Source organism: Epinephelus lanceolatus, chromosome 1 (genome assembly GCF_041903045.1).
Source record: "Epinephelus lanceolatus isolate andai-2023 chromosome 1, ASM4190304v1, whole genome shotgun sequence".
NCBI lineage: Eukaryota > Metazoa > Chordata > Actinopteri > Perciformes > Serranidae > Epinephelus > Epinephelus lanceolatus.
In genome coordinates this window covers 12,850,289-12,876,116 of record NC_135734.1, presented here as the reverse complement: position 1 = coordinate 12,876,116, position 25,828 = coordinate 12,850,289, and the positions used below count along the sequence as shown (strand labels likewise).

The following is a 25,828-nucleotide window of genomic DNA, read 5'->3' as shown; positions in this document are numbered from 1 at the left end:
CAATGTAAGTCTATGGGGAAAAGTCTTTTTTGGTCCTGTGGCCCATATGATGAACTGTAAAGTTGTAATTCCTCAATTTGGCCACTATGTCAAATAGACCTTTAAGTCTAGTGCTGTTTCTGGGGGCTTGGGATGTCTCATTTGTGACCTGCTCCATCATTTTCGCCCACATTGACCCTGAAACACATTTTGAGATTTATACACTGTTAGAAATATGAGCTTTCTAATGGTATTTGTATTGTTTCAGTGCTCAAAATATTAAGCAAAATAGTAGCCTTCAAAAGTTGTGGTATGTTCGTGGCAAAGATGTGTGTCAAAGCCAATTGGCCTTCCAAACTGGGAACACATGCTGTACTCCAGGGGCTGCAAGAAAAAAAATAGAGGAGCTTGGAAGCACTTTTATTTTGCAGCAGGCAGGGTAACGAAAACAAGCAAACCCAGCAACATGGTGCAGGAAAACAAGAAAATACTGTTTATGTCGGAAGAACTGCTGTCCATTCCATGACAGTATTCACATCTTGGATTAATTTTATGTAAGACCATTTTGATTCTTTTGATCAGTGGATCCTTACAGACTAAAGGAACATAAATTATGGAGGAATGGACTCATGTTTGGACATAACGACCACTTCAAAGGAAGAGTGTCACCAATTTTGTTTGGCCTATTTTGGTAAATCTGAACGAATTATACTGTGGTGCTGATTTCGCTAAAAATGAACTGAACAGTTGAATTAGCATTAGTTGTGTAGCATGTCCATATTGACAAGAGTTTAACGTTAAACAATTATATTTTGATGCTCGATGCTAAGCCACTTGAAAGTAGCTCACGCGGGTCCATGGTGGCAGAGCCGGTGGTTTTAAAGAGATTTTAATATTCTGAAAGCGCAAGATTTAATTGATATCAGACAAAGACCCACTGTCTGGGATCCCGCCTTGTTACCTTAAGCCTGTAATTCATAATTTCAGGGATACATAGAGGGAAGGAAAGTGACTTTGAGTAGGATCAGAGTGTGGTTGACGAGTGTTTGCTGCTAGCTTGTCATCATGCCTTTATACGCTTCATAATTGTATCTATTGTCTGAATTTGATGATAAGAGTTTCATATTATGAAATCCAAGACTTTGTTTTGTAAAATCAAACACAACCACAAAATGACCAGATGTTGATGTTGACATCGAGGTCAAGATGCTGACAGAAATCCTCATTTTCCTAGAAATGAGCCGTTGCAACATCTGACTGATTTTGATAGAGTTCACCACATGTGGAGAACATAATTCCTATGTTCTCACGTCACTTCCTCGCATCTGCCTCTTGCATCTGCCGCTGGGAAGATCCAAGGTGCAGGGGAGAGATGTGAGGAGACACGTTAGCCCAATGGAAAGCACCCACAAATTACACCACTGGCATAGCTGAGTAATGTGTTTAGTGTTTGTTAAATAAAAAACTATATAATTTTCATAATGTTCTCATTTTAAAAAGTTTCAGGCAACATATCCGTTTCATTCTGTGGCTGAGTGAGGATCTGAGTCTCCGTCTGTCTGTCATGATCCATGGGGGTGTACCAGTACACAGAGGAGGAATGCAGACAGTAAGCTGTGGGTCACCTACATCGCTCTTCGTAGTTAACCACCAACCCCCTTCATCCACCTCTCCTGGGGTTTATGTCACCCAACTCTCCCCCACTATGAGTTCAAATCAGTTGATCAACAGTCTTTCCCTCCTCTGCTGATTATTCCTACATAACTCTTTATACATAATTCAGCCATTTATCTGATTCTTGGCCTGTCTTTCATGTACATAAGGTAAGTTCTAACAACCATTTTTTCTTCCATAAATTATGTTAATATGCAGGTAATTGGCGTTAGCGACTTATCTTTGCAGCTCCAGAACAGAATTTTCGAGCGTGAAGCTTAATGGTTCATGTCTTTTCTCGTACTTGTAATTTGTAGCATAATAGAAGCATTACAATGCAATTCATAGATGATACTGTTGTGTATGTGGAGATGGGGAAAAGACACTGGAGGGTCCAGTTTCCCCACCTTTTGATTGACGTAATGTGCACTTGTCAGTAGAAAGGACATAAAACCTACAGTCAGTTAATAGAAAGTCCTCTGCACCAGTACATAGCCACGTCAGATATGGAGCGCGGTGTCCACGTCTTGATGCCCACAAGCCCGATTCTCACGACCGCTCCGCTCATGTTGCACAACGTGGCCGTTTTTGGGCAAAAAAAAAAAACAAAAACGACGGAGACACCAGAGGAAAGCCGAGAGGGAAGAAGAGGGGAGGAGGGCTGCAGGAGAGAGAATTGCAACTGTCATCACAAACAAGAACCATCTGTCTCATTTGTGTAACTTGTTTTCTTTTAATATGAGAAGTATGCTGAAGAGATCTGGGAGTTTGAGAGAGGCCTGGGAGGGCTGGGCCCTGGGCTAAAGCCAGCCTTCTCCTGGGTTCTCTGAGCGAGTGGCATTAATATCCAGCCAACCTGCACTGTTAACCCTTCACACTCACAACACACACCAACAGAGAAAGAGAGACGGTCAGAAAACCTCTGACCTAAGGTATGCAGAGGTACCTGAGGTGTAATGTGAGCTATTAGCTGCCTGTCTGGGGAAAGAATTGGCTGGGAGATTTATGTGAAAGGGTGAAATTGCACCGTCATTAACTCATTACCTCTCATACCTCCAAGAAGGATTTATCAGAACTGTACCTGTGAATGTAAATAACACATGCTAATTAGACAAACCATTGTATTCTTAACCTTTATAGTTCATTATTTGCATAATGTCCTTGATTTGTATGCCCTGGGGAAGCTTCTCCAGAAGTGAAAAACCCTTATTCAAAATCTCATTGGCATTTGTCAGGATAAGAACAGATAAAAAAAAATCTCATGTTTTTTTAAACAATTGTGTTTTTAGCAGACTTTGATGAAACCAATTTCCATAAGCTTTCAACCCTTGCAGGTTGAATGTCTTGGCTTGACAGAGGACGCGATCCCTAAGAGAATTGAGGGGTTGTGTTTAGCTCACACGTGTCTGTAAAAAGCAGGACAGAGAGGACTGAGTGCTGTACAGGTTTTCAGACAGCAGAGATTATAGCTGCAAAGTTGGGAGAAAAAGCATTGGTGAATTTTATGTATATGGACGAGTTACGATGATGCAAGTACCTCTGCTGCCATGCTGATTATTTTCATTGGGGCTGTAGTTTTTTTATACTTGCAAAAAATAAATGTTTATCTTTAGAATCCAGGTTTCAACTTAAACAGACAGTGCTGCAATGGATGCTGATCTATCTTAAAATATGGGCAGTAAACCGTAGGATTAGGGTTATTTAAGTGTATGTCTTTTGGTTCAAAGTGATCTCATCCCTATTCGTCATATTTTGATGCTTGGGCAATTACGCTGTGGGCAAACCTTTTGCGCTGTTGATGCGAGGGTCAGCACATCTTGACAGAAGGTGTCAGCGGTAAGTTGCGTGAGTTGAATCCACTTGACTAAGCTCGGGTTGACAGTTAGGTTTAGGCAACGAAACCACTTGGTTAGGGTAAGGAAAAGATTGTAGTAACCTCGGAGTGATGTGACAAAATAACTCAACTTTGACTTCTGGTGATTTTCAGTGACTTTTTCTTTCTCATGGGACATGAACACTGGTCTCTAGTGCTTGTTCGACCCATCCACCCTCTGCCCACCATAGGAGAACTTCTGTGCTTTAAATCTACATCTGTTGCTCTAAACATCTGATAATGATGTGTATGGTTTTATACTGGAGTTGGTTGAAAGATTGGTACATTTTATACAGATGTTAAAGGGTACAATTAGCGTCATTATTATGATGCCAAGGACTCAGCCCAAGTGACATATTTCACCAAAAATAATAAGTTGGCTACTGTAACTTTTACATTGTGGTGCACCACTGTAACCAGTCAGTGAACTATAGGGGTGGGAATCAGCAGAGGATTCACAATATGATATTATCATGATACTTAAGTCACGATACAATATTAAAGTGATTTTAAAAATGTTGTGATATGCTGAGTATTGCGATAAAATATATTGAGACATATTGCAATTTATTACCTATTTTTCAACAGGAAATCATGTGCCAAAAGGAGAACTTTGTCAACACCTGTTTATGTAATAAGGTAAAGTTTTCAGTCTGTTCATCTCACTTGAGTCATTTTATTTGCAGCCAAATGTATCTACTGGACTTCATTTTTATTTAAGTATGCTACCTAAAGTTTAATTTGTACTTGTAATTTTAATAATTTATATGATAAAAAATCAATACTTGCACCGTGTGACTATACGATATTGCCACACAAAAATATCGCGATATTATGCTGTATCGATCCCCCCCACCCCTGGCGAACTGACAGTATTGTCGATTGTAAGCCAATGTCTACCAAAAGTTTGCAAATGTTAGCCAACATTAGCAACCATAAGCTACCAGCAGCCTGTTGCACCAGCTATACATGCACAAGGTCTCTCTTCTATGATATGGTGTAAAGTGCACACTAAACCATCATTGAAATTAGATATAATGATAAATAAAATCAGTGTTTGGCTGCATCATGGAGATGCAAGGTTCATCTTAGTTACTCTGGCATAAAGTCCACACTAACCAACATCTTGTTGCAGAAAATGACGTTTTCACATACTGTGGTCAATCAGTGAAATTCAGTAATGTTATTCTTGATGCTAACGGCTAGGAATAGCTAACATTAATCACCCAACAACAAAAAGGTACCTAAACGAGGACAAATTTACACCAACTAAAGGTTAAGTGTAAGATTTAAGTTTAAATTTATGCCTACATTGGAGCTTTTTCAGCTGGTGCAACTTTAAAATGTTGGAATTGCGTAAACTCAAAGCTAAGTTATTATTAAACTAGGCTGCAGTGCAGATCGTGTAGCTGTTGCACCAAAATCCCTGACTGTAGCTTGTTTTATTGCTCATGAATTCAACTCATCTCTGTGTACAAAACACAAAATAAGGTTATTGCTAATAATAACCCACTTGTGAAAACATTTGTCAAAGTAAATTGCACTAGCACTTTTGGTGCTAGGCTAACCTTTTCCGACATTTGTGCGTATCTGCCTCCTGATCTAGTAATTGACTTATAGCTATAGGCTAAACTCACTGTTAAACACACTTCTTAAATTCAGTTCTAACATGGGAAAGACATAATGATGATTAAGCAGTTGGTTTCAGTGGACTACGTACTATTTCCAATGTTTGTCAAAAGTGTGTGTATTTGAGTATTATTTGAGGGTCATTTTTTTGGCCTGATAATTGGTATTAGCACAAAATATTGACTATGAGTAGTTTCATTCCACAAATATTTGTACGAGCCTTCATAAACCCATATTTGCTGCATCTTAATTTCAACACACTCGCTCACCCCCCTGACACACACACTCACTAAGTGGTAAAACCTTACTGTCAGCCTCTTGTCTCCGCCACAACCGCAGCAAACCACAAAAGGCATTAGACTTCTCTGACTGACTGACTGACTGACTGTACATCTGGCTGTCTGACAGACTGAGCACACACACAAGCCCACAGACATTCCCAATCAGTGTGGCCACCACCACCCACCTCATCTAGGCCATCATGGTGGCTTAATGAAGGACAGATCCCCACCGTTGCAGACCGAGAGTGGTTAGGGTTACACTTTCCGCAGAGGGGGAGCAGACTGAGACCAGCGTAAGTCAAAGATATTGCAGGAGAAAAAGCGAGAAGGCTGGAGTAGGGGAGGGCAGTATGATATTGATAGAGACAGAAGGAGGGAAAAAGCTTGTGCCATGTGGTCTGCATTTCGCTGTAATCCCTGTTCTAGCCCGGTGTTCCTGCCTCTGTTCCCTCTTCAGCCCGAACCCAATCAGGCAGTTGCTGTAACCTGAGCAGCCGCTCTGGTTCTTCCCAAAACCAGACTACGAGGTTCCCAGCACCGCGGGAAACACATCAATTTATCTCTGGTTCATATACTGTATGGGATGATATATGGCGCATAAATTGTGTTTATAGGTGTCGGGGGTGCAGGGAAGGACCTCGGGGTGTAATGTACCTCACACAAGAGCACACACACACACACAAAATGCTGCACAGCGCACACTGTGGCCACATAATAACGCAGCTGAAAGACACGGGAAATGGACGATTTTATTGAAATATGTGTATGTCTGTCAGCAGGGCTCTGTGTGTGTGTGTGTGTGTGTGTGTGTGTCTCAGGGCTTGGTGGTGGAATAGGATCTGCTCTCTCTCACTTTCCATCTTTCTGTCCTCTCATGTTCTCATGTCTTTCCTTCTGGGCAACATTGTTTTGGTGGCATTCTTTCTCTCTCTCTCTCTCTCTCTCTCTCACACACACACACACACACACACACACACGCAGTATCTTTTGAAAGAAGCGACAACGGTCATTTTTGACACAGCATATATTCCGTATTAACATACATTCATAGGCAGTATAGTCTTCTTCAGTGTATAAGTCTTTACAGATCTACAGTATGTCTCTATAATGATAGCACGTTATTATAGGAAAGCTTGGCTTTATGGTGGTGGTACAAGACAACAATAGTCCTGACAGTGGCATGGGAAACCATGTTTGTGTGTGTGTGTGTGTGTGTGTGTGTGTGTGTGTTTGAGGAACAGAATGAACTGAATGTGTGTTCAGATGTCGGTTGCTGTGGGGCGAGGGCTCTATGTGCGCTTGGAGAGAAAGTGCTTCAGTCATCATGCATGGTGAACATGCTCGGCAACCCTCTGGCAGACCCCTTTGTGTATGTGTGTGTTTACACTGAGTATGTTTGCTGGTCCATGCATGTCTCTGTGTGTTTACTTGTGTTTGCATTAAAGCCAACTAGCGTTTGGCAGATGGTGCAGGAGGAAGCCAAGATCAATGTTCTGAAATGCTAACCAATCATTTAATATCTGATCTGGAAACTATTTTGATTTAAGGTTTCTGGTTTGCTGTCGCAGGTAGCAGCTGTGGATAAATACAGGTGTCTGTTTGGAGTAATGTTTGTTTGGTATGTGTGTGTTTTGTGTGTTTCATGCCCATCGCCTGCCAGTGCTACGGGTCTACAGAAAAGACAGGAAGGAGCTGACAGTGGCTTTCACCTGTCCATCATCGTCCTCGCTCTGACAGAAAGACAGTGAGTGTGTGTGTGAGTGAGTGAGTGGAGCAGCATCAGGGCATTGCAGGGGGCAAATTAAATGACTCAACAGCAACTGAACCTCAGCGCAGCACAGCCATGTACACTCAGGAAGCAAGTCACAGAAAGTCTGTTTGTGACACGTTCCTCCTTGTTGTTCAAGTCCGTCCTCCGACAGACTCGGCGTCTCCCTTTTTGACATCCAGCACTCGAAGTGAGTCCCCGAAGCAGCAGCAGCAGCAGCAAGGATAGAGGGCAAACAACCCTCCTCTTGACCCCACCCCAACCCCTTAACCCCACCCATCTGCCCACAGGTGGGTCCAGTTTGTCCTTTATTATCTCCACTCGTCTGTCCCCTTCTAGGTCCATCCCCCGTCAATCTCCTCAGTCTCAACAAATAAGTTAAACATTACAAAAATAAGAAGCATCAATGACAAAGCAAATATGAGAGTGAGGGAGGGAGACAGAAAGTGAAAGATGATCTCTACTTGAGAAGAAACAAACTGCCTCTGTAGCTTTGTAGGAAATCCCATGCATAATCTACTGATATCCATTAAGGTGGCATAAAATGAATAGGATGACATTTGACCTCTCAGCCACTCAGTCTGTTTCTGTGACCAGTAGTTGGAGGGTGGGGTGGTTTCGAGCAGGAGAAGAGGGAGTTCCACGTGTCCTTTTTGCTCCCTCTGGCCTTAGCAATTGAGCAGGAGTGTGGGGCGTTTGTTTTGTTCATCAGCAGTGCCCTCTGAGCCCCCCTCCCATCACCGGCAAGTGTGCATCTCCACCATTTTGCGGCACTGTTTGCATTTGACATAACAGCACCAGTGGAACTTACAGCTGCACCTGTCCACCACCTCCACCTCCTGCGTCTGGAAGCCGCGGCCACAGCACATCAGCTCGCAGCCGTCGATGGCCTTTGAGGTTCTGTTACACTGACGGCCCACCGTGCCCAGCATACCCGGCGTGCGCGGGTCATAGTCGCAGAAATCTGGACTGGGGTCCAGGTAGACCAGATCTTCGTCTGTGTGAGGTTTGAACTGGGAGTTTCGAGGCACCAGGACTTTGGTGGTGCCCACCTTGCGCTGTTCCACCTCAGTTGCACCATCAAACTTCTCCTTGATGACATTGCCCACTTTGCGGAAGGGGGGCATGGCTTTCCAGCAGGTTTTTACCTCACAGGAGCCTGACACACCATGACATTTGCACTCCACACGCATGTGGGACAAGATGGCCTGCAGAGATGTCAAAGAACCTTTGGTTAGCAGAGAGGACTTGAAATAATGTGATGACAATGCATAATATCCATAAAGGATAGCTGCAGTAGATAGCAACGTCTCTTAAATGCTGACTGTTTGTGCTTACAGTTAAAAACTACAGCAAAACACAAGAGCTATGGACTTGAGACTTGGACTTGAGTATGATGAGAGCAAAACAAATAAAAAAAAGAACTGGGATTTGAGTTTGACTTGACTGCTGCGAGGATAAACAAACTGTATCTAGTATGTTTATGTCTTTTGAAATGGACTTGTCTCAAATACGTTGAGACTTGATATGGACTCAACTAAATTAAAAACTGACTTGCACTTGTCTTGACTGACTTCCAACCTAACCTGGACTTGTCTTACATAAGAAGACTTGAATGGAATGGAACTGGAAGCGTAACTTTCCTGAGTGACATAAAACTTGATATGGACTTGTCTCAGATAACTTGAGACTTGACTTGCACATGTGTTAATAACTTGAGACTTGAGCTGGACCTATCCAGAATAACTTTAAACTTGCGTTGGACTCCTTTCATATGAGTTGAGACCTGACTTGGACTTGCCTCAAATAACTGGAGACCTGGACTTATTTGAATGACCTGGGACTTGGCTTGGACTTGCCTTATCTGAGACTTGATTTGGACTTGTCTCAAATGACTTGATGCTTAACTTGAACTTGACTCGAATGAAGAAAATTACTTGCATTAGTTTTGACTGACTTGAAACTTGACTTGGACGTGTCTGTTAAAGGCTTCACTTGGGATTTGACCTCTACTTCTCTGGAAGTACTCAAAATGTGAATTGAGCTCCTATAGAGGAATTTAAGACTTGATCTGTACATTATCTGACTGACTTGAAACTTGACTTGCACTTGTCTCAAATAACTTGAGACTTGACCTGGGCCTGTCTAGAATAACTTGAGACTTACCTTGAACTTCTCTCATATGACTTGAACCTTAAATTAAATTTATCTCAAATAACCTGAGACCTGGACATATTTGAATAACTTGAGACTTGGCTTGGACTTGTCTCAAATGACTTAAAAAATAACTTGAATTTGTCTTGATTGACCTGAAACATGGCTGCACTGGATTTGTCTGTAATAGGGTAAGCCTTGACTTGAGACTTGACATCAACTTGTCTTAAATGACTCAAAATTTGATTTCAACTTATCTAGAAGGATATAAAGCTTGACCTGGATTTATCTTGGAGGACTTGAGACTTAACTCTGACTTCTGTTGAAAGACTTGACTTGTCACAAAATAATTTGAAACCTGACTCATATGACTTGAGACTTGGCTTGTGCCATCTCCAGTAGACTTAAATAGCTCTATTTTAGTTTTCATTCTTCTTCAGTGTTGCTGCTGCAGCCAACTGTGTATGGAAGCACACAACAACCTATGTCCTCACCATTTCTAATAAACCAAGCTAATATCCAGAAACTTTTCTCTTCTATAGAGAGCATCTTTATTAGATACTAAAATACAGAGCCCGTGAAAGTGGTATACTAAAGTCACTGCCTGTTAATGCAAAATTTATTATAAGGTAATGCAAAGTATTTCAGAAAAAAAATGCCATGCCAGCATGACCCTTTGGGCGCTCCACACTAAAAGAAGTGCAGTGTTTTCCTGTAAATTCACATGTCACATCAAACACACTTTACCTTCCTGCCAGCCTCGTTGTTGTGCAGGTTCATGAGAGCCCGACTGGAGGACTGGCCTTTACTCCTCTCCCTCACATCCACGAAGGACTGGGAAAAGGCCACTCCATATGCAATGTTATCACTGCAGCCTGACCACTGGAACCCTGTGACAGTATATCAAGATAGAGGCAGGAAGTGGTTATCTGTATGGCTCCGTCATTGCACTTTAAACATCACATAAACACTACACTAATGTGCAGCCTCTTTTCAGTTCCTCTGTACTGATGGTTCATTGTAGCAATACATGATATTGATATTGTAAAAGATCTGTCTGTACACACTGAGTTTAACTGGAATAATTAATATGCAACCAATTATATCAGTCCGGCCTTTTCAAAATAAAATAAGTATTTAAAATGTCACATTATTTAGTCTTTTCATATTATTGCATTAAAATGTATTGGATGCGTCGGTCCTTCTGTTTTCTCTGCATGTGTGTGTGTGTTTGTGTGAAAGAGAGAGGGAGACTTACCCTCTGGACTGACTCCATGTACATTGTGGTCACAGCCACATTTTTCCAGCTCTCCGCTGCTGCAGGCCCTTGTGACCGCAAACGCCACACTGGCTGCTGAGATGGCATACACAAAGGCTGCCTCACGGGTGCCTAACACACAAACACAGAGACCCACATACACACACTGTCACATTGTTTCATTATGCAGCTGAAAAGAGCTCGTCATTTTGAATGGCAAAACAACATCTCCAGATAAAGAGTGTATTAAAGTCTAAGTGAAGGAGCCAAGATGTTCACATGCAGGAGCTGGTTGAGCCAACACACATGGAAAGCAGCTTAAAAATGTCACAATATTTTAAAATGAAATGGGATAATCCACATCAAATCAGTTTTTGAAACAGTTCTGAGTGATATCAAAGTATATATATAGTTTAGGGTTTGGACATGCTCGCAGGTAGAAAATCTGTTTTAGCGTCAGTCAGCTTTGGTGCTGTCTGACATATCAGTATCTTTTTCTTGATGACAAGACTTGCTACAGTGTCTAATCTTACCCTGGGTGACCACTTTGCCAAACACAGGCATGGTCTCCAGAGTGGAGCAGTTCCATCGACGGTTGCGAAACTGGAACTGACACTCATCTATAGCCAGCTGTGCTCCACGGCGCACCGCATCCATCACCTCCACACTGCGCTTACAGATCTGAACCTGGAGCAGAAACACACAGGAGCTACATCAGCCACAGACACACTAAAATGCTTTACTTTCTCATGATCTCCACCAATGTTTGTCTAGTTGTCAGCAGGAGTAAGGAGTAAGTGCTAGACCAGTGTTCATGAAACCTGGTGGAAGGTTGTTGCATGAACCAAGAGAGAACTCATTAAACTTTGGGGCAAATTCTGAATCATGGGGCGGATACTCAAATTATTTTTCAGCTTCGTTAACACTGTGAGATATGGCCTTTGGTTTTGGCGGAATAAATGCCGAATCTCTAAAATCTGGTAGATGGTAGGAAAGTTCAACAGTGACAAAGCGTAGCCAATTGTAGAAATACAATAAATTTACAACAACAATAAATATATGATTCCATATCACAATCCACATTCAAACTGTAATTAAGAAGCACCCGAGGACAGACAGTGGTTTCATAGGAGAACCACTACAAATGTAACACCAGCACATTTGTAATGCATTTTTCTTCCCACACTGAGGCATGGCTTTGGAAATGTAAATTCATACATATCATGCAACTAATTATACTCTTACTGTGATTGCAATTTTACGACATCCTTGAGGGACTGAGTAACATGATAACGTACCTTAAAATAAATCAAAGTTCAATTGGTTTCACCCAGGACACAAACACTGGTCTCCTGGGGGAAAGTTCAGTGTTTGTTTGACCATTCCACCACCCCAACCTGCCTCTTTACACAGACTTTCACTCTTAACTACTTCTTTTTTTATTTCCAACGGAGCATTTGTCACGTGATGTACAAATAATGATGCAATACATTTTGTAAGTATACATACAATGACAACAGCCAGAAAAGGTATGTACCTGTCTCTGGATGAGGCCTCGTAATCTCTCGCACGTTTCCTCATCCCTGATGCTTCCTACTGAGGACAGCTTGGCCAGGTACCTGATGGAATAAGATACACAGTGTATATTAGTGTACATTTCTTTAGTAGACCTGAAAGTACCTGGAGGATGCAAAGAAACATTCAGAAAAGGGAATTTAAAGAAAGGAAAGGAATTTAAAAGTACCAATCTGATGGCACAAGGTGAGACACAAGTAAGACACAGACTGCATATTGTCTCCACCGTAGTGCCACTTTGGTACAGTTGTTACAGATAATGCTCCCTTTTAAACCAGGGATGACTTGACGACACTGTTCAGAGAAGCAGAGCTTGTGTACAGAGGATTGGTTCCCATGACGTTGTGGGAATGTTTTGGATAAAAGTCTGGTTGTAAGGTCTCTGAGAGGAGGGAAAGTGGCTTATCACGCACACCACCTCCAGGCCAGACAGGTCAGAGCGATATACTGCACACACACACACACACACACACACACACAACCTAAGATGTGTGAGAAAATGGCATCGGTCTGGATGCCCTGACCCTCACACATCCACCTCACCTCACTCCAGTCTCATATCTCCAGTCCCAGCTGCACCGTACAGAAATAGGCTTTCTCATAAGCTGGCAGTGAGACTGCCACAGAGGGAGCAGCCCTGATTATGTACTGTCTACACTTCTCATCGTGTACTCACTTAAGCACATGTTGAGTCTAAAAATCTTGGTTTTGTTTTTTTTTCAAACAATGGAAAGTTTTCCAGATGACATGACATAACTCCTCACTTCTAAATTCTCTACCAGTATCATGTAACACACTCAGAGCTTTGAAAGACATATTTTATCTTCAACCATGGCACAAAAACATGCATCACTCTTGATTCTACGAAACTCTTCCAACAAGTTTATCCACACTGTAAAGCAGCCCAGTCGCCAGAAGAGAATTTTGGAATTGTACATTGTGCAAACCATGAAAATATTACATTTCAATTCAGTGTTTCTAAAGTGATGTAATATATAAGCTAGCTTTGTCAACAGGAGGTGAAGAGGATGGTGGATGGTGCGACAAGATGCACGCTAAAAAATGATCCATGGGGTTCATGGATAGCGCTTAAAAAAGGAAGTTTTTCACCATAAAAAATTACGTTAGTTTTATTAATGTAATTTAGTCAGTTGACAACTTATTTCAAGATGTTGTCAAAATCAGTGAGTAGGATGGAATTAAAGTAAATAAGTTAGAGTATCTTAAATGAAATAGTTTGATCCCTAAATATCAACACAACTTTTAGATTAATATTATAATAATAATAAGTTTTTCGAGGTCAAGGCAAATCATATTAGTTGTCCTAAACAAATTGAGTTTGTCAGATTATAAAAGACTCATAGGATATACTTTAAGAGGCCAGAGTTGGAACTACTTAAACAGGTGCATGCAAATTGAATTAATTAAAGGAGCTATATGTAAGACATCTAAAGCAAATAGTCGTAAAATCCTCCTAATATGTCACAGAGACTAAGGAATAATGTTCATATAACATACTGATCTCACCGACAACAATAGTACAGCCAGAATATTCGCATTTAAAAAAACATTTTACGGTCTGCAAATCATGTTTATGTTTTGAATTTGTGTTTTGGCCTGTTGCACCACCCACCGCCGTCTACCAGTCACGCAGTCAGTAGAGTCTCAGCATCAGTTACAGTTACGACTGAGCTACAATGGCTAACAGTGTGACTAAACCCAAACAACCTCGTTATGATTCCCAAAAAACGCCAAGACAAAACTCGAGGCAAAGCGAGGGTCTATATAGGAGATGCTTTTGATCGGTGGAGACAGTTGAAAGCGGAGAAGTATTTGAAATCGGATGTCGAAGTGGCTACTCTTCTCCTCGACATGTCCGCTTTAGCCAAAGTTGGCTAACTAGCATCATAGCTAGACGGGGATGGACATTTCGAATACTTTCAACTGTTACTCATTTTCGATCATACATTGTAGCCCATGTGCAGGCGGGTCATCGACCCGACTGATGTTTTTGAGAAACAAATGTTAGCAGCACGGCAAGCAGCATTAGCAGTGTCCCGGTACATAGCATTAGCAGCCGGCTCCTCCTCAGCTGTATCCCGGCAGAAGCGGCAGAGAAGCCGGACGTGCTTTAACGGCCCGCTGGAAAACCGAAGATCAAGGACGCGGCGACGCGGCCCTGCCACGGCAGCCGCCCGTGGGCAAACAAATCACCCCCAATTTCCACCAGATGCGTGTTGGTTGCGTCTAGGATTCAGTTCTAGTCAATGTGTGTGTTTCCACCGGCTGCGCTGTGGTGCGTTCCGGCTCCGTCTCTGCTGCGGCACTCCGGAGCCCTCCGCAACAGATACGCAGGACTTCTATTTTTGCCAGACACCGGAGCACAACGCAGCAATTCAGCACAGAGCAGCAACCTCGAATCTGTAGGGGAGGGGGGGGGCGGACACGACTCGCGGCAGTATTTTGAATTTGAGTGCAGTAACTGTTTTGGCCACATTCTTACATACAGCGTCTTTAAGATTTTTTAAGTTTTGTTTCAACATTGAGGGTGGGGGGCACATATGAAGCAGAAGGTTTGAGGGTCCTCCGCCAGGAAATTCTGAGCATCAGACACCTAATTTCCATTCCATTCAACATTCTGGCGATTTTTAATGCACCAATTTATGGTGGAAATGTATTGTTGTCAATAAAAAAGGGGCAAATGCACATGTTCTAAATATTGAGGGAGGCATGTCCCCTGTGTCCCCGACTCCCCCCTCCCAAAATCCACACTTATATGGTTGGACTACTCCTTTCATGAAGCTTAAACAAAAAACACACTATTGTTTAACAGGCAAAATTCATGGACTGACATCTAAAATACAAAAAAATAAGCTAAATTAAATCCAAGTGGCCTGTTACATTGGACTGTCCATGACTTGATACATTTTGCAGTGTATTTCACACTGCATCAGGCTACACAGCCGTTCATGCTGTGAAATGTAGCACTACAGCTGTATGAAAGAGTGTTGAAGGGACAGCGATAAATGTAATAGATGTGATCATCATGTTATAATGAAGAAATGACAGTATTTGCAGGCTCATCCAAACAGTGGAAAGAGTTTGAATATCAAATGTCCCTTAATAAAGGGAAATTCCAACAATATTAACTTTTAGGCTATCGTTCTGTACAAGTAGACATGTTTTTCCTTAAGGTTTCTCAAGCTTGTTTTATGAGTCTTGGGTTATGAGTTCCCAAGACCACACATACCTCTGTAAAGCCCTGTTAGCCCATCTCAATCAAGCTGTGGCACAGATCCAGATTGCAGAGAATTCTGCTGTCTGATTATTGACAAAGCTATAATGCACAACATGAAGCTGTGCTACAAGTGTTTTACACCAGCTGAATGTGTTTAAGGCTTTATGACAGCCTTATTGATTTTATTACACAAACATGAGCTGTTAGCTACATGTCAGCCCTCAAACCCTCCTGAGCTTGGGTGGTAAAAAAGATAGTAGCAGAGGTAACACAAGTTTGGCATTACTGCAGTATGTTTAGTACTGTTTGTAAATGTGGTAGTGTAATTAGTGTATCATCTGTCCAGAGGTCAAACAGCTCCTCCTCTGCTTTCACTGCCTCATCTCCTCTTCTCAACAGCTCAGATAATCTCTCTGCTTCTTTGATGATATTCTTTTTCTCTTCCGCTCCAGACAGCATCAGTATTCAGCACTCATCGCTGTGATAACCTCGCTGTCTGCCACTCCACCACATCTCAGCCACATCCGCTCACATCTGCCCTCAGGGGTGACCTCACTCTCTCATAAGGTGGACACTTTCCTCAGGAGCTCCACCAAGGCCCCCATCCTCTATCAGAGTGTGTCCAACGCTTTTATGTCATGAACCCCCAACACTTTCTTTAAAGCTGCTCTAATCAATATTACTATATTAACAGTAGATTAATTAGGCGTTTTCAGAACAGAGTAAGTTTCTCATAGGTCTGAGAACCTCACTTCTTGCTGTGTTTGCACTGTAAGAGCTAGAAAGAATCTTAAGGCCAATTTCCACCAGATGCGTGTTGGTTGCGTCTGCGCTCCGGCACGGCAGCGGAGCCGATAGGATTCCATTCTAGTCAATGTGTGTGTTTCCACCAGCTGCGGCTGTGCTGCGTTCCGGCTCTGTCACAGCTGTGGCACTCCGGAGCCCTCCGCAACAGATACGCAGGACTTCTATTTTTGCCAGACGCTGGAGCACAACGCAGCAATTCAGCACAGAGCAGATCGTGCGGGGCAGGAAGTCGTGCACAGAAACACAATAAAACATCCGGTTAATTTTCAAAATAAGTACACAGTGTTCACGGCGGATCATATTTCCCTGCACTACACCTTAAAAACTACATAATGGGCAGAGGCAGGCCTGAAGTCAACAGGTCAGAGGTTTTCAGATGTCATTTCACCCCGTGAACACCATGGACGAGGAGATATTAATCATGGCAGTGCACCGAGATGTCTTCCGGCGGAGCTGCACCGCACCGCACAGCAAACGCAGCCGGTGGGTATTGACAGACGGCGGAGCATGCAGCGAATAACCAGCGCTGCCGTTCTGCAACGGACACGCATCCAGTGGAAATCCGGCGTTAGTTCTTAGAGGACTCTTTTAGCTCCTCTGTCAGAGTAGGTAGTCTCCCAGCACAGGAGGAACCATGAGTGATGTATGTGTACGGTGATTGGTCAAACACAGCCAATGCAGCTCGAAACACAAATAACAGTTTGTAATGAAAAAATGGAAGAACACATGGACAAAATGGACCGACAGTAAAATCCAGACTTTTCGTAGCATAAATGTAGCGGCAGAAATATAACTTGATTTTTGACGCGTCAAAGTGAAAGTGACATCGCTATACCATCTGCCATCCAGCTTACAGTACATCACTTCAGTGTTCTTATTCACGGTGCAATTGCAAACAGGACAGAAGCCCTTGAAGGGTTCATATTTGTGCCTTGTGATTAAGTATTTTCCTGTGACAAGCTTAAATATAGCCAGCAGACTCAGTAATGTCAGTGCAATATCTAATCTTATCATAAATTTGCAAACACCATAAGCTACTGGACATACCAGACCAACTGAGCAAAGAAGTGTTTTATTGTTTATTGATTCAATTTTGATTTGTAAGAGGAGGAAAGGGGTATTTATTCTTTTCAAAGTTACACACAATGGCTTGAAGGAACAGAAGGGCTTCAACTAAAATATGAAAAGTTATTAACAACAATTTCATCACTGGACACTGAAATGCGGGAGATTACAGTGGTAAGAAGACCTGATCATTTCAAAATTTCTGAAGGGAGCTGGAGTAAATCGAAGCTGTTGGGGGTACGTAAACTCCATGTCTGTCCTGGAGCCCACTGTCAGTTTATTTCTCTTTCCAAATCTACAGGTCCTGCCCCCCCTCCGCCCATGTGGATGGAGTCCAGCTCAGCTCTGCCCCGCTCTGATTTGCTCAATTGCAGAAGCGAGGTTTTCATCAAAGCCATGTGCGGCGTTTGATCCCTCTTTGTTGTTTAGCGGAGCCTTGGGCAGCGCGCTACGTTTGGGTCGAGGCATCCAGCTGGGAGACCATCAGACAGCGATAAAAACAACCCATGGAGAAAACACATTCAACAACAACACGCTGCCTGTCTGATGGGCAGCGCCACACTCACAATGACACAAACAGCTGGATGGCATCGCGCTGACCTGACATTCACCCTGGAAACATTTAATAAACACTGGATAAGCTGTTATTCAGGTAATTTTCTGGATATGTGTGTGTGAATATGTTTACACGTGTGGGAATAGTTCAACAAAGGCCTTGGGCGAATGTGTGTGAGTCTATTCAGCCCTGTCTCACTTTATCTGCTGTGTGTACCCTCTGCTTCCCACAGACAAGGTTAACAAAACGCCTCAACAAGGAGACAGACCCACAGAAGGACAGAGCAACACACACAGACACACACACACACCATCATCCCACATCTCATCCTCATTCCACTCCCTCTTTCCTTTCTGTCTCTCTGGCCTCTGGTGGTTGCGTGCTTAAATCCCAGGGGCCTAAGCCCAGTGGAGCCAGTGGTGTTGTGAAGGCTGCGATGTGTAATGCAACACAAACACGCGAACGCACCACAGTCCAGGTGGAATGCTCCATACCTCCCACCCAGAGCCCCCCACGGCCTCATGGGAGGCTGAAACTGAAAAGAAGAGATAATTCTAAACAGAGGAGACATTTATGACGCAGGTTGTTATCTGGAGACAGGAAATAAAGGATAACATAAAAATGGAGAATACCACACAGAAATCCATTCTGAACCACTTTTATGCTTTATAAACATGCATTACCACAGTTCATTTCAATGACAGACAAAGCTTCTGTTATTGAAGGAATACTTTCTCTGTAGTGCAGAAAAGATCATTCGACGATTAGCTGATCAACAGCAAATTGATATGTCATTTTAATAATGAATCAATATATAAGAGCTTCATTCTGAATGAAGACCATGAGATGCAGCTAAAAGCTGGTAAGTGGACCTTTGAGTCGACATTTATTGTTACATAAATTGTTACAAAAGGTCCAGGTCCTGAATTTTGGGAATTACATTTATTGTTTTCTTGCAGAGAGTCAGATGAGAAGATTGATAGCAGAGGTGGGAGCAAGTCACAAATGTGCAAGTCACAAGCAAGTCTTGACCTTCAAGTCTCAAGTTACTTTGGTGAGAATCACATAAGTAAAGTCGAATAAATAAAGCAAGACAAATCAAGTCATGTTATTCTGGGGAAGCTAACGTTTGACCAACCAATGAGCTGATAAGTTAGCTAAAAAGACACATTCACAGCCCTTTCTTTGTGGGTTTTGAAGAGATGAATGAAGTTGGATGTTCTGGTTGTCGTGGGGCTGATTTTTGAGCTGCTGGTCTGCATACCGCTAATCCAGATTTTCTTATTTTTGGATTAGTTCCTTCCATGGTAGCATTTGTTGGCCTCTGCTTCTCTGCCACATCCTAATAAGTTTCCAGGTGTGCACTTTATTGCACTAGAAATCACCCAGTCATGAATTAAAAAACAAACAAACTAACTTCTAAATGCTAATATTCAATTTAAAAAAGTCAAGTCCTTCTGTTATCTGTCTCAAGTCTAAGTCAAGTCTTAAGTCATGAATACCAAGTAAAGGTTGAGTCAAGCAACAAAGAATCACATTGAATCCATTGGCTAGACAAAATATTTTTATCACATATAAAGTCAGCAAAACTAAGGGCTGAAATGAAGAGAAAGTATGGGCAGCAGAGAAGAGAGAAATTCAGGGGAGGGAGAGGATACACAGGCTGGACACATCTGCATGACAGCAGTGTGCTTCAGCAAACTTCTCAGCATTCTTGCACACACACACACATGCACACACTCAAAGTGACACAAATGCCCCCAAACTGTAGCACACTCTCTGTGCCTCCATCACCTCTAATGTGTATTTATATGAAAATATCCTCATGTTTGCCTTTCCAGCACTAAGCACACAGCAGAGGTACACAGCGACAGGTAAATATAGCATGGATGGGAAATGCAAGGAGGAGAGCTGCAAGAAAGAGTCTAAGAAATGTCTTTTCTACTGAGGCACTGTGCACAGCTTTCAAATGAGCCAACAGACCTGCAAGCAACCCTGCAACAAGTCAGATTTTTGTTTGACTTGATGCATTGGCAATGTTCTTTGGTAGTTTTACACCAGTAAAGTAAATGACTCAGAAAATGTCACATTTAGTAGTGCAAGTAGAGAGTCAGCAGGCAGCAGAGATTTGTCCTGCTCGTAAAGACAAATGTGACCTGAGCTAACCTTCCCTGTCCCCTCCGCAGTGGTCACCTTCAGTATGTAAAACACACAGTGACCTGTAGAGGGCACTATCCTCTCACTTTAACTTCAGCCACTTACTGAGCCACAGTACATCACTCAGCTCGCCCTCCTACCTGCTGAACCTTCTGTGGCTCTCCTGATGGCTTCAGACGATCAGACTGTTCTGAACAGCCAATGTTGTATCATGTGTCTCTTCAAATTATTCTTGAGCAAACACCTGTTGATTGCATGATGCACTGGTTATGTGCGTGAAACAGATAGATGAAACAGGTCTTTAAATGTATGTGTGTAGATGTAGTAGTATCAGACCAATGTCCATTGGATTACTCCACAATGACAGACATATTCATCTGACATCTAAGCTTGAATCTGGAATTTTTGTCTTAACACTTAAGATATGCATTTCTAGAAACCAGCGTACATGCAGGCAACACATCTGAGTAATGTCAGCAAATCCATATAATGCCAATCAGTGAGGGCTTGTTGGACATCAGTGCACACGTCTAAGAAAAGCTGACACCAGAATTCAAGTTATTTCCAAGGGAAAAAGTCCAACACTTTCAAAGAAAAAAAAAAGTTGATTCTGACCCACCTTAGCCTTAAATTGACCTCTGAACCTCCCTGAACCTTGCTGAGCTGTCCTTGAAGAAGACATGGTAAAGCTGACCTCTGACCTGTGTCTAAATCACTATCTTAGCACATGCATCACATACTTCTAACTATCTTTGATATTTTTAAGGGTTAGGGTTATTTTCTCCCTAAAAATATATGTCTGACATGTGGACACATCTGTCTACCGTGACAACAGAATAGATTGTTTGCCAGTGACTCCCACAATGTATGAGCATTGGAGAGTTTAACCTACTAACAGCTACAGTTTTAAACATGTGATTAACACTTGGAAATGTTGTTTTAACGTTCAGTGTTGAAACAGTTTTAGAGAGGTGTTGATTCAATTTATTTTGGAGGATCAAGGTGCTCCTGAGCTGTACTAGGCTACATTATAAAGAGAGGTGTTGTTGTTATTTAGCTTGACCCTGACTGATATAAATGGGGTGGACACAATAACACCTTTTAGTACAACACAACCTTTACGAGGGTAAGCTTCCTTGCAAGGCTCTTGGTCTACGTGCACATGCCTTGAACACCTGCAGCTGCATCTTGTCTCATATCAGGAGTCACTTTTCCTAAACTTTTCCACGACCTTGGTCCTTCTGCATCATTAACCAAGTGGCTTGCTTTGTCTACCCCTAACCATACCTGACTACTGTGTAGGTGTTGTGCATACTTGAATAATTCAAAAAATAAAACATAGTCAACACTGTTGTCACTGAAAATAACCTGAGGATCATAGAATAGTACTATTTCAGAGGTCTGTTTATAGGTTGCAGACCATGGTTTTATGTGAATGGTGACCTACCTACTGAAGGCTTGTTGTTTATCTCATATTACACATAAAATATTGACATCAAATACTAACAATATAGTGATCCAAAAATCTTAAAGTGGATCTTAAAGATCTTAAAATAAACCTTGCTTTGAAATACTCAATGCAAAGCCTTTGGAAGAGCCTGTATTTGCCCAAGTAATATGCAATCTGTAATTCTTTCTCATGAGACAGAAAAAAAGTAAAGAAATAAAAATAAAACAACCTTTCTCACATGATGGGTATCTCAGAGAGGAATAAAACCCATCAAGTGAAAAAAGAAAGCACTGCTGCCATGCAGTAGATTGTTCAGGAGTCTAAGGGTGGTGGATGTTTTTATGAGTGGGTGTGTGGGTTGAAGGACTACGTAGGTCTAATTTACGTCATAATACTCAAAAGCCATTCTCTTATGTATTGAGTGACAAATTAAATAAACGTTGGTTGAAGACCTTGAGAGGAAAGAATAGAAGTGAAGAAGGAAGGCAGGATGTGAGGAGACAGACAGAGGAAATCATTTAAAGAATGAAAGAAAAGTGTAAGCAAAGCAGAGAGACAGTAAAGTGGTCAGAGAGGAAAGAGGTGAGAGTGAAAAACATCTGATGAGTTCAGTTAACACAGTCACTGAGCAGCTAAAGGTGTGTGTGCGTGTGTGTGTTGTGTGTGTGTTGTGTGTGTGCCCATGTGTGTGTCTGGGTGTATTTATATGCTGCTGGCTCCACTAGAGCTCATTTCCCCCTAAAAATAACATGCTCTGCCAACACCACAACCCTCACACACACACACACACACACACACACACACACACACACACACACTCTCTCTCTCTCTCTCTCTTTTACACACATTTGGGAAAAGTGGCAATAAAAGCCATGAAATTAACCTCCTGCCTGGTGTTAGTGCCGTGGCCCCTGAAGGTTAGGAATCAATTAGTGTGTGTGTCAGTATAATGTTCATGCATACCAGCCTCATCCAAGCGTCATCTTCAGCCTGTTTAACTGTCCAGTGATTCCTTGTGGTGTTTTCTATTGTCTTGTTTCTGTCCATGAAGGTCTTTCAGATGATGTAACAAACACTCGTGCAGCCATGCTGGCGGTCTGTAGCTCTTAGGAAAGAAGAGCTGTGAACAGCTGATTGTTTCTAAATGCAGGACTTGGCTGAAGCTGTGTCCTGTGCTGTGTACCTGAGACCAGGTTTTGTGTAAGTCAGCTCATTAGCTAGCTGACCACCAGACCAGCACATGCATATCTTGTTTAACAACTGTTTGATCTATGGACATGTCTTATTATTATTTAGGGACCTTGCATGTAGCTGAACGTTTGCGATACCATAACAAATTAAAGTTGATCGCCACCTTGTCCCTTCAGTCTTCCCCCAATCCATGTGGAACAGTGATCCAACACAGTGGCTGGATATTGCTTATCCAAACATTTATACATATTTGATTGAATCACCAGATATTGAAGGGTTGTGTTGTTTGTAAATAAACAACCTGTTACTTGCCAATTGTTTCATCTAAAGGCTGACATTTAGATGCTGCTAAGTGCATGAGTGTACTGCAGCAGCCCCCCACTCAAGCTAACGTTAGAAGTGACTATCACCAGCATAATATTAACTTATCTTATATGCGTCAGATCTCTGCATAAAAGCCTTATTTAACCTGCTACACAACAGCTTTCCTGCATTTTCTGTTCCTCTCCCTACCTGACAGAGCAATGTATCTTCATACAATTATTCATATGATATCTAACAAATTAGTGCTCTACGACTGAAGTTATGTAATTAATGTAAAGTGACATAGGTTATGTTTAGGAAAACAAACATGGAGATGATGTACCTTAAAATAACTCAAAGTTCACTTGGTTTCACATGGTTCTGAACACCAGTCTCCTGGGGAAAGTCCTGTGCTTGTTTGGCCCATCCACCATCCCAACCTGCCTCCTGAAACGGACTCTTTATACTACTTTTTAGTTTTTGATGTTTTTAATCATTTAGAGTTTCTTTAGTTTTCTGAAAAGCTGAAACGTTTTCTCATTTTCTTTTTCTGTTAAATGAGTATGTACTAGACAACAACTAGACATTAAAATTTAGGCATCTTGTCACTGCAACCAATTTTCCTACAAGAGTCTCAGTACATTTCTGCAAAACATGGATACGCTACAGTTGTATGTTTCATACATGTTTCTACAGTGACATAGTATATGAGCTGATATGAGCTGAGGTGGAGGGGATGGTGGATGGCATGTCACCGAGGCGAGATGGCTGCCAAGCTGCAAATCACGGTTGAAGACCAACAAATGAACCTAACCCTAACCCAAAGACTGTGGCTTTTAGCCACCTAACATAGGTGTTTTTTAGGGTTCCATCACTATGTGTTTCCTGCTGGGACTGTGCCCCCGAAACCAGGTATTTCAAGCCAAAACTTCCTAACCATGATCAAGTGGTTTTTGTGCCTAAACCTAACCACACATTAACCACAGCATTGTTGAAAGATTCAACATACCTGCTACATAACAATGTACAAATGTAACATATCCACAGTTTGCAGAAACATAGAATGCCAACATTTATTGTAGAGTACAGCCATGCAGAGGCAAAGTAGCAGCTCTGCGAGGCAAAGTGGTGCTTAATGCTGACAATGGTATGCTAACATGCATTCATGTCATTAACCTTTCAGGTACTTATTCATAAGCCAAAGTACTGGAAAAACTGTAATTTAAGGATTCTGATAAGGACACCAGAGGAGAAGTTAGAGGATCTCCACAGTAATCAGCTTCCACAAGTCTTTATCGAGACATTGCTGCTTTACCTGCCAGGATTGTGCGCCCAAACCAGGTATTTCGAGCCAAAACATGATCTTTCTTAACCATTAACAAGTGGATTTTTCTGCCTAAACCTAATCACACATTTAACCACAATATTGTTGAAATGTGAAATTTCAACATGAAGCTTCAATGTATGGGCTACGTGATAACGTACTAATGTAACATATCTGTGGCGTGCAAAATATGCCAAACCGACATTTTTCTTGGGATTTAGTTGATTATTAAGTTACACTCTACAACTTTCTACTTCAACAACAGACACACAACAACAGCATCATCCCATTGGGGTTTGATCACTTGACCAATCTAACACCTGTTAGCTATGTTTTAATCTCCACCGACTCCTGAGATAAATATCTCAGTTTGCTAGAACTTCGACTTTCTTCATTAGTCACTTGTTTATGTATACAGTCTGAGCATTGCTATAAACAGCTGCCTATGTTTTGACATTGAAATAACCAAAGCGTGAGGTGAAAGGTGGTAAGAGAGGCCAACGTTGGCTTAAAGTGTCATTGAGATGTCAAGTCACTTTAAAAGAAATGGAAGATTAGAAATATATCTTTAGTTTTTGTAAATCTACGGAAGGACGTACGTCGGAGAATTTGTTTTAATCATTGCCTATTTGAAGTCAAAGGGTTGCTTGAAGAGAGAGCATGGATAATATGAAAGGGGGAAGATTCAGTAAAGGCAGAGCATTTGGAGGGACAGAGTCTAACATACTATTTTAAATTTGGATGAACTGACAATTTTAGTTTTCAACTCAAGAGGAGCAAACTGTAGAAGTTTACAATTACTCAGACTAATGATTTGATGTCTTACACTGTCAGTGTGTTGGATAAGCTGGAAAGAATGTGATTGCATTATTGATAGGTTTTTCTACAGTGTCAAAAATGAATTTATGGTTGTTTTTATTTTCACATTCAGTTCTGATAGATAAGGAGATAAGCTTGCTTGTAAAACTGAAATCATTCATGTGCAGCGGGCAGGTTTTGACATGCACCATTTACACCCCTGCCAACTATTTACACAGTTAACACACGTGTATAAACTGTGTGTTGTACACAAGTTTGTATGTATAAAGAACTCTCTGTGTAAGAGGTAAGAATTTTCAGCATGGTTCTCACCTATCTGGTATCTAACTATCACTGCTGAACAGAACAGAAACTCCTTCAACTTTTCATTTTAAGATCAAGATGAAATGTGTGCAGAGTGAGTAAATTAAAAGGATAAAAAGACAATTTGTCTGTTGTGTGTTCAGATTTGACTGAGTAAAGACTCAGAGTGATTGGGCTCTAACAGTTTTAAAGTGTAAGCCTTGTTTCCACTAAGCACTCTGGTTCAGTTCAGTTCCGCTCATTACACATATTCAGCAGTTATTTTTGAGTCTCCATTGTCAAAAGCTGAGGATGGCACCAACAGAACTGTTCTGTATTTTTGGTACGCTTTGTTGAGGTACCTAGCACACTGCAGGAGCTAGAGCTAGAAACACTGCAATCTGTTAACTGGTCTATAGAGAATCAACACTTGCTCTACAAGGACTCAATGCACAAACCACAAACC

At 41.8% G+C, this 25,828-nt stretch overlaps 1 protein-coding gene across 1 annotated transcript in view; it reads right to left on the bottom strand.

Moving 5' to 3' along the window:
• Nucleotides 1-6,421: 6,421 nt before the first annotated feature.
• Nucleotides 6,422-25,828, bottom strand: part of wnt4 (wingless-type MMTV integration site family, member 4) — a 31,949-nt gene continuing 12,542 nt past the window's right edge. Inside the window, exons 2-6 of the mRNA XM_033625751.2 lie at nt 12,133-12,214; nt 11,129-11,282; nt 10,596-10,727; nt 10,085-10,227; nt 6,422-8,391 (exon numbers count right to left, since the gene is read on the bottom strand). Of these exons, the coding sequence (XP_033481642.1) occupies nt 7,921-8,391; nt 10,085-10,227; nt 10,596-10,727; nt 11,129-11,282; nt 12,133-12,214 (982 nt within the window). The 3' untranslated portion in view covers nt 6,422-7,920. The remainder of the gene's footprint in view (nt 8,392-10,084; nt 10,228-10,595; nt 10,728-11,128; nt 11,283-12,132; nt 12,215-25,828) is intronic.